The 8,906-nt window shown below is 28.6% G+C and overlaps 2 protein-coding genes across 2 annotated transcripts; both read left to right on the top strand.

Moving 5' to 3' along the window:
* Positions 1–1,887: 1,887 nt before the first annotated feature.
* On the top strand, positions 1,888–5,286 carry LOC124418443 (pickpocket protein 19-like). Its single transcript, XM_046948007.1, has 10 exons — positions 1,888–1,946; positions 2,315–2,483; positions 2,559–2,789; positions 2,856–3,045; positions 3,413–3,549; positions 3,617–3,701; positions 3,770–4,064; positions 4,124–4,265; positions 4,903–5,177; positions 5,237–5,286. The coding sequence occupies exons 2-10, from the start codon at positions 2,365–2,367 to the stop codon at positions 5,284–5,286; spliced, it is 1,524 nt and encodes a 507-aa protein (XP_046803963.1). The 5' UTR covers positions 1,888–1,946; positions 2,315–2,364.
* On the top strand, positions 4,967–8,256 carry LOC111680453. Its single transcript, XM_023442098.2, has 3 exons — positions 4,967–5,177; positions 5,237–5,377; positions 7,932–8,256. Exons 2-3 carry the CDS (start codon positions 5,367–5,369, stop codon positions 8,254–8,256), a joined length of 336 nt encoding a protein of 111 aa, XP_023297866.2. The 5' UTR covers positions 4,967–5,177; positions 5,237–5,366.
* The last annotated feature ends 650 nt before the right edge of the window (positions 8,257–8,906 follow it).

The following is an 8,906-nucleotide window of genomic DNA, read 5'->3' as shown; positions in this document are numbered from 1 at the left end:
GCGAAAAACAAGTTGTCATGGGAACGTGTACATATAGAATACCCTACCCTACCGACTCTATATTCGACTTCATAGCCTACTCTAACGACTCTATTGACTCGACTTTACAATCGGCTCTATAGACGATTCTATATATGACTTTATAGTTTAGTCTATAGTTGATTCTATAGTCAACTCTCGTCAAATCTCTAGTATTTCCATAAATTTTGGAATCTATGATCGATTTTATAAAAGTCTCTATTCTTTATTCAATCTATGTTCGGATCTTTAATCGAATCTGTTAACTACTAAGTATGTAATAGATTTTGTAGTAAATTCTGTTATGCATTATATAATAGAATTTATAGCTTAGGGCCTTAGCCATAACTTTTGCAAATGTTTACGAACTATGATTTCGCTCTTTTACAAACTTTTCACTGTTACAACTGATATAACAATTGTATTTTATTTTAACGATATATATAATTTTTTTTAACTTAAACATTAAGTTAAAAAATAAAATAAGTTGTAGAGTACAATGTTCATTATATCGCTGTTTTTCTTTTTTTCTGTATTTGTAACTTTATTTAACTTTTTGTGGCGTTTGTTGCAGGTATCATTTGTAGCTGTAGAGGTTAATGAGGTAACATTGTTGTCGATGTTTTAATGTAGAGTTAAAAATCACACCATTTCGAATAATTTTTTTCTGGGATTTAAATTTTTTGTTTTTAGTTTTCCATCTACAAACTATTGAGTCCTTCGAAGAATGTTTAGTTAAGGAGTTAAAGGAGGGAATATGAAATTGTTAACTGGAGGGATTTTTATTACAAAAAAATTAAAAATTTAAAAATTTTCTATTAAAACTTTAAGTTTTATATTTAAACAGAATATTGTGTAAAAATATCTTGTACTAAATCATTAAAAATTTATTTAATTTTTCATTATTTAATATAGCAGCATAGAATAATTTTAAATAATTTTACTATATTTTTATGAAATTATCTTCAGGTGTTGATACTTTATCTGTTTTGTCTGTCATTTTAAAATGAAAATGTTACCAATTATTTATTATTTTATTGTTGATGCTTTTAAGATTTCATATACATTTTTTATTTTTGTGCTCAATTTATAGTGCAAAACTAGAGTAGTGGATTGTTTTCAATTTAGATAAGGATCTAAATAAATGGTATTATTTTGCCACTGTTATTACTTGAGCTAAATTCCAACAAACAGAATTCGATAATAGAACAGCATAGACGAATTTCAGAGACACTTTAAAAAATCTTTAGATTTAAGTTTAAAAAATTTTCGCGAATATTCTCGGAATAAAAATTTAAAGGATTTTCTTAAGAATTTAAATGATGTACATTTTACTTTCAAAAAAATATTATATGTTATATAAAGATTATATATTCTAAAAAAAAAGCAGTAGATAACAAATTTTCGCGAATATTCTTAGAATTTAAATTCCTTAAAATTATTAAATGTTAGAAATGGAATGAATAATCTAAATATAGAAATGGCAATATGTATTTAGAAGACACAATTCTCTAGAATAGTAGCTGATAAGAAACATTCGTGAATATTCCAAAAATTCAAATTTCTATAGATTATTATGAGTTACAAATGAAATGAACAATTTATTATATATTTCTTCATTTCGTAGAGTACATTTCTAAAATAGTAGCACTTTCCACTGTGCAGAAGATCGTATAAATATGTTTGCAAAACTTATTTGTTGATGCGTACGTGTAAGAGAGCATTCGACAGCACTACACAGTTTGTAAATTGGTGGCAACAACAACAACTATGTTGTTAATGTTTTATCGCCAGCACGTAGACAGTTCTTGTATCAAACAAAACTCACTACAAAAATAAAGTTGAAAACACATACTCAAAGTTTAAGTTACAAACGCACGAATCACAAATTGAAATTCTTTTTTTTTCATAGTATTTTTGCTGTTGCTGTAAGTATTGGTAGTCATTTATATTTTTCCACCAAACGGTGGAATATCGTTAGAGATAATGTCAAAATTTTGAACGTAAATCAAGCGTTGAATTTGAAAAAGAATGTTTGGAATAACTAAACTTATGTTGTAGAAAACAACTTTAGTTTTGTATGTGTTTTCACTTGGTTTATGTTTTATTTTTTACTGCAAACGCTGCTGCTAAATGCTAGATTAGTTTTGCAGTTTTTTTCATACAGCAACTGCAATATTTGTTGGCATCAAGAACAACAACAATAACAACAATAATACATTATTTATACTGACATGTTACTTTACTAATTTTTTATTTCACGTATTTTTTCATTCTTTAAATACATTTTTTGCAGTCAACATTTTGTTTCTTCTTATGGCAACGAATTAAGGTTGCAGCAGCAAGATGTATTGTCGTGGCATTTTGAACTTTATTATTAGATGTCAGATAGCAATTTATCAGGGTTGGATTGAGTATTGCCAAAGGGGTTGTTTAATTGGTTCACAGTATTTGGTGAAGCCAAAGTAAGTGCAATGAAGAAATCTTAAAACAATGATCTCAAATTCAATTTATAATTTTTGTTGCCTTTACGTCTAAAGTTATCATTCATGTGAACGTCGTCTTTGGCAAGGCATTTTTATTGTTTGCATCTCTTTTGGTTGTTTTTTATTACTTTACTACGCTACCAATTATTCGGAAAATGTTTTTCGTATAGTGATAGAGGATCATGGCAGGGATGAAGAATTTGATTATCCTGCATTGGGTATTTGTCAAATGGGTATCCAGAATGATGAGGAGACTCTAGCAAGAGTGGAGGACATCTTGAATAAGTAAATGGGAAAGTAGCTAAATATTATAGGAATAATTACATTTCAATATATTTTCTCAATTTCCAGCACTATTTATAAAAGTTTTCCCAGTTTAAGAGTGAACGGTATGATTAAGGATTTTATGAATGTGATGACCTTTCAAAATCTCAACATTGAAAAAATATCTATAAGAAATTTTTTTATATATATGAAAACACTTCCAAGAGATATAAGAGATTTTTTGCAAAACTTTAACTACAAGGAGTTATCCGAAAAGGTTAGTAAATTTTAGTTCAGTTTTAGTACAGTTCTAGTTCAGTTCTAGTTCAGTTCTAGTTCAGTTCTAGTTCAGTTCTAGTTCAGTTCTAGTTCAGTTCTAGTTCAGTTCTAGTTCAGTTCTAGTTCAGTTCTAGTTCAGTTCTAGTTCAGTTCTAGTTCAGTTCTAGTTCAGTTCTAGTTCAGTTCTAGTTCTAGTTCAGTTCTAGTTCAGTTCTAGTTCAGTTCTAGTTCAGTTCTAGTTCAGTTCTAGTTCAGTTGTTATAATACTACTATATGAAAGACTATGCAAAAGTTTGAGAATTATTATTTAAACCACTTTCGAGATCATTCCGCGAACTTTAATTTAATTTTTAGTTTTAATTAAGATTTCTAGCAATTGTGAGGAACTTTTTGGTGAATGTCGGTGGCTGGATAATGAATATTTCAAATGCTGCGAGCTGTTTCGTAATGTTTCAACAATGTTGGGCAAATGCTTCATATTTAATTCAGAACTTAACAGGAAGTGAGTAATACAATAATGTATAAATTGTTTAAGTATTAAATATATGAACTTTCATATAATATCCAAGCCCTAAAGCCACCAAAATGATTAATGAAATTGAAATATTTAGAGAACCATTTCGTATGCATGTTACTTTAAAAAAGGCCTCTAGAGTAAGTTTTGCATATAAAATAATTTTGTAAAAATGCAATGTTTGTAAAAACTTATTTTTTCGACAAAGATTTTTCTGTTGAACTCTAGAGATGTACCGGAAATTATTACACCCCTACCGCGATACAGACTTATAAAAAAAGGTGTCACTTTAAGTATGGAATTTAATATTGTGCCAATTGTAAACGATAAGGGTTTACAATATTTAAAACCCAGAAATGTACATTGCATAATGAATAAGGATTTCAAAATGAACGACGAAACATATTTGCATCACAGTTATTCTACTTGTGTTACCAACGTATTTTATGACGAACAAATTAAACGATGTAATTGTACTGATCTATATGCACCGGATTCGAAAGGTATGACTGATGTGGTTATGCATTTAAGATCGATTGTTCAAAATATTTTAAATTTTTAGCTAAATTGTGCACTTTATCGCAATATGTCTGCTTGGAAAACCATGATTTGATTAATTCTAATTTAATATTGTCGAGACAATCTACACCATGCTTTCCGAATTGCTTCGATTCCGAATATATTGTGGAAAACATGTTTTACAGGTAAAATTTTGATTTAATTTAGATAAGTTAACAATCATAGTTCACTATCTTATCAATAAAGGAGTTATTTTAGAAACTACAGGCGATTTAAGGTTTGATGGAATATATGAGCGTTTTTAATAGAAACTAGGGTCTATTTTAGGTTTTTCATATAAAATTAGATTTTTAGTGGAAAATTTGAGTGATCACAGATTTTCACTACAGCCGATTTTAGATTTTTCATATAAAAATCTATTTTTGATAGAAAATATAAGTGATCACAGATTTTCACTATTTTCTTGATTAGAGCGTTTAGGAAACTACAGCCGATTTTAGGTTTTTCATATAAAAATCGATTTTTAGTGGAAAATATGAGTGATCACAGATTTTCACTATTTTCTCGATTGGAGTGTTATTTTAGAAATTACAGCCGATTTTATGTTTTTCATATAAAAATCGATTTTTAGTAGAAAATATGAGTGATCACAGATTTTCACTATTTTCTCGATTGGAGCGTTATTTTAGAAACTACATCCGATTTTAGGTTTTTCATATAAAAATCGATTTTTTGTGGAAATTGCATATAAAATAATTTTGTAAAAATGCAATGTTTGTAAAAACTTATTTTTTCGACAAAGATTTTTCTGTTGAACTCTAGAGATGTACCGGAAATTATTACACCCCTACCGCGATACAGACTTATAAAAAAAGGTGTCACTTTAAGTATGGAATTTAATATTGTGCCAATTGTAAACGATAAGGGTTTACAATATTTAAAACCCAGAAATGTACATTGCATAATGAATAAGGATTTCAAAATGAACGACGAAACATATTTGCATCACAGTTATTCTACTTGTGTTACCAACGTATTTTATGACGAACAAATTAAACGATGTAATTGTACTGATCTATATGCACCGGATTCGAAAGGTATGACTGATGTGGTTATGCATTTAAGATCGATTGTTCAAAATATTTTAAATTTTTAGCTAAATTGTGCACTTTATCGCAATATGTCTGCTTGGAAAACCATGATTGATTAATTCTAATTTAATATTGTCGAGACAATCTACACCATGCTTTCCGAATTGCTTCGATTCCGAATATATTGTGGAAAACATGTTTTACAGGTAAAATTTTGATTTAATTTAGATAAGTTAACAATCATAGTTCACTATCTTATCAATAAAGGAGTTATTTTAGAAACTACAGGCGATTTAGGTTTGATGGAATATATGAGCGTTTTTAATAGAAACTAGGGTCTATTTTAGGTTTTTCATATAAAATTAGATTTTTAGTGGAAAATTTGAGTGATCACAGATTTTCACTACAGCCGATTTTAGATTTTTCATATAAAAATCTATTTTTGATAGAAAATATAAGTGATCACAGATTTTCACTATTTTCTTGATTAGAGCGTTTAGGAAACTACAGCCGATTTTAGGTTTTTCATATAAAAATCGATTTTTAGTGGAAAATATGAGTGATCACAGATTTTCACTATTTTCTCGATTGGAGTGTTATTTTAGAAATTACAGCCGATTTTATGTTTTTCATATAAAAATCGATTTTTAGTAGAAAATATGAGTGATCACAGATTTTCACTATTTTCTCGATTGGAGCGTTATTTTAGAAACTACATCCGATTTTAGGTTTTTCATATAAAAATCGATTTTTTGTGGAAAATATGAGTGATCACAGATTTTCACTATTTTCTCGATTGGAGCGTTATTTTAGAAACTACATCCGATTTTAGGTTTTTCATATAAAAATCGATTTTTTGTGGAAAATATGAGTGATCACAGATTTTCACTATTTTCTCGATTGGAGCATTATTTAAGAAACTACAGCCGATTTTATGTTTTTCATATAAAAATCGATTTTTAGTGGAAAATATGAGTGATCACAGATTTTTGCTATTTTCTCGATTGGAGCATTATTTAAGAAACTACAGCCGATTTTAGGTTCTTCATATAAAAATCGATTTTTGATGAAAGATATGAGTGATCACAGATTTTCACTATTTTCTCGATTGGAGCGTTATTTTAGAAACTACAGCCGATTTTAGGTTTTTTATATAAAAATCGATTTTTAGTGAAAAATATGAGTGATCACAGATTTTCGCTATTTTCTCGATTGGAGCATTATTTAAGAAACTACAGCCGATTTTAGGTTTTTCATATAAAAATCGATTTTTTATGAAAAATATGAGTGATCACAGATTTTCGCTATTTTCTCGATTGGAGCGTTATTTTAGAAACTACAGCCGATTTTAGGTTCTTCATATAAATAGCGATTTTTGATGAAAAATATGAGTGATCACAGATTTTCACTATTTGCTCGATTGGAGCGTTATTTTAGAAACTACAGCCGATTTTAGGTTTTTTATATAAAAATCGATTTTTAGTGAAAAATATGAGTGATCACAGATTTTCGCTATTTTCTCGATTAGCGTTATTTTAGAAACTACAGCCGATTTTAGGTTCTTCATATAAAAATCGATTTTTGATGAAAAATATGAGTGATCACAGATTTTCACTATTTCCTCGATTGGAGCGTTATTTTAGAAACTACATCCGATTTTATGTTTTTCATATAAAAATCGATTTTTTGTGGAAAATATGAGTGATCACAGATGTTCACTATTTTCTCGATTGGAGCGTTATTTTAGAAACTACAGCCGATTTTAGTTTTTTCATATAAAAATCGATTTTTAGTGGAAAATATGAGTGATCACAGATTTTCACTATTTTCTCGATTGGAGCATTATTTAAGAAACTACAGCCGATTTTATGTTTTTCATATAAAAATCGATTTTTAGTGGAAAATATGAGTGATCACAGATTTTTGCTATTTTCTCGATTGGAGCATTATTTAAGAAACTACAGCCGATTTTAGGTTCTTCATATAAAAATCGATTTTTGATGAAAAATATGAGTGATCACAGATTTTCACTATTTTCTCGATTGGAGCGTTATTTTAGAAACTACAGCCGATTTTAAGTTTTTCATATAAAAATCGATTTTTAGTGGAAGATATGAGTGATCACAGATTTTCACTATTTTAGAAACTACAGCCGATTTTAGGTTCTTCATATAAAAATCTATTTTTCATGAAAAATATGAGTGATCACAGATTTTCGCTATTTTCTCTATTGGAGCATTATTTAAGAAACTACAGCCGATTTTAGGTTCTTCATATAAAAATCGATTTTTGATGAAAAATATGAGTGATCACAGATTTTCACTATTTTCTCGATTGGAGCGTTATTTTAGAAACTACAGCCGATTTTAGGTTTTTTATATAAAAATCGATTTTTAGTGAAAAATATGAGTGATCACAGATTTTCGCTATTTTCTCGATTGGAGCATTATTTAAGAAACTACAGCCGATTAAGGATTTTTCATACAAAAATTGATTTTTAACGAAAAATATGAGTGATCACAGATTTTCACTATTTTCTCGATTGGAGCGTTATTTTAAAAACTACTGTCTATTTTAGGGTTTTCCTATAATAATCGTTTTTAATCGAAAATATAAGTAATAACAGGTTTATGCTCTTTTCCCGATTGGAGCGTTATTTAAGAAACTACGTCCGATTTTAGGTTTTTCATACAAAAATCGGTTTTTTTAAAAGATATGGGATCACAAATAAAATTTTTCATTGTGTCTATATGTTAATAGTGAAAGCGATGAGGAGAAGAAAGATGAGCTGACATTGGATTTGGTTTTACTGAACTTTCCTACTAAACACCGAAGACGTCAGGCTATTAGACAAGCTGAAGATAAAATGGCCTCCTTAAGCGGCATATTGGGTCTATTTATGGGTCTTAGCTTTATCAGTATCCTAGAATACTTCTACTTAACATGCCGTGCCTTTTACAAATCTAAAAAGTCAAAGCTATTAGAAGTAGCAACAACTGCACCCATGATACAAAATTCTGCCGAATCACTAGCTGCTGATAGAAGTGTAAGAGGCTTAAGAAGGCAAATTATCTTTCAGCCTTGAATAGAAAGAAAAAAAAGAAATAAACTACAAATAAGGAATTTAACAATACGTGCATAATTCAATGTTTCCTGCACAAAAATTTAACTCAAAAAGCATTAAGAAAGAAAAAATTAGTAAAAAATCGACTTCATCGTTCAATAAATCTTTTTATGCTTCAATGAATGTTGATAAAAGTTTCAATCGTGTTAAACATTTGATATCTTAGTAGATATACATACATACGTAAAATGTAAAATGTGTAAGTGCATGTGGGTATACGTGTGTATAAGATTGAAAATGCCATGTATCACACAATCAGGATATTGGATGATAAAAATAAACTTTATGTTTCTTGGAATAAAATGCATTAAATTATTAACTTTTTGTTACTTTTGTTGCTGTTTTTTATGTTTGTTGTCCTGGTTCCGGTAGTTTGTTTTAATTTGGAATAAGAAAACATTGCTTGAATTTGTTGAAGAATTTAATATTTTTTAAGTACACAGTAAATGCATATATAGATTTAATAACGAACTAACGAACAAACTAACGAACTAACTAACTAACTAACTAACTACCTAACTACCTAACTACCTAACTACCTAACTACCTAACTACCTAACTAACTAACTAACTAACTAACTAACTAACTAACTAACTAACTAACTAACTAA

The sequence above is a fragment of the Lucilia cuprina genome, chromosome 4 (genome assembly GCF_022045245.1).
Source record: "Lucilia cuprina isolate Lc7/37 chromosome 4, ASM2204524v1, whole genome shotgun sequence".
NCBI classification, from domain to species: domain Eukaryota; kingdom Metazoa; phylum Arthropoda; class Insecta; order Diptera; family Calliphoridae; genus Lucilia; species Lucilia cuprina.
The sequence above is the reverse complement of the archived record's forward strand: the minus strand, read 5'-3'. Positions and strand labels throughout refer to the sequence as shown.

Bases quoted from the DNA above. Each gene is read 5' to 3' on its own strand.
- LOC124418443 (XM_046948007.1), top strand. From the start codon at position 2,365: ATGTATTGTCGTGGCATTTTGAACTTTATTATTAGATGTCAGATAGCA. The intron at 2,790-2,855 runs GTAAATGGGAAA...CTCAATTTCCAG, and splicing joins GTGGAGGACATCTTGAATAA to CACTATTTATAAAAGTTTTC. The intron at 3,550-3,616 runs GTGAGTAATACA...ATAATATCCAAG, and splicing joins AATTCAGAACTTAACAGGAA to CCCTAAAGCCACCAAAATGA.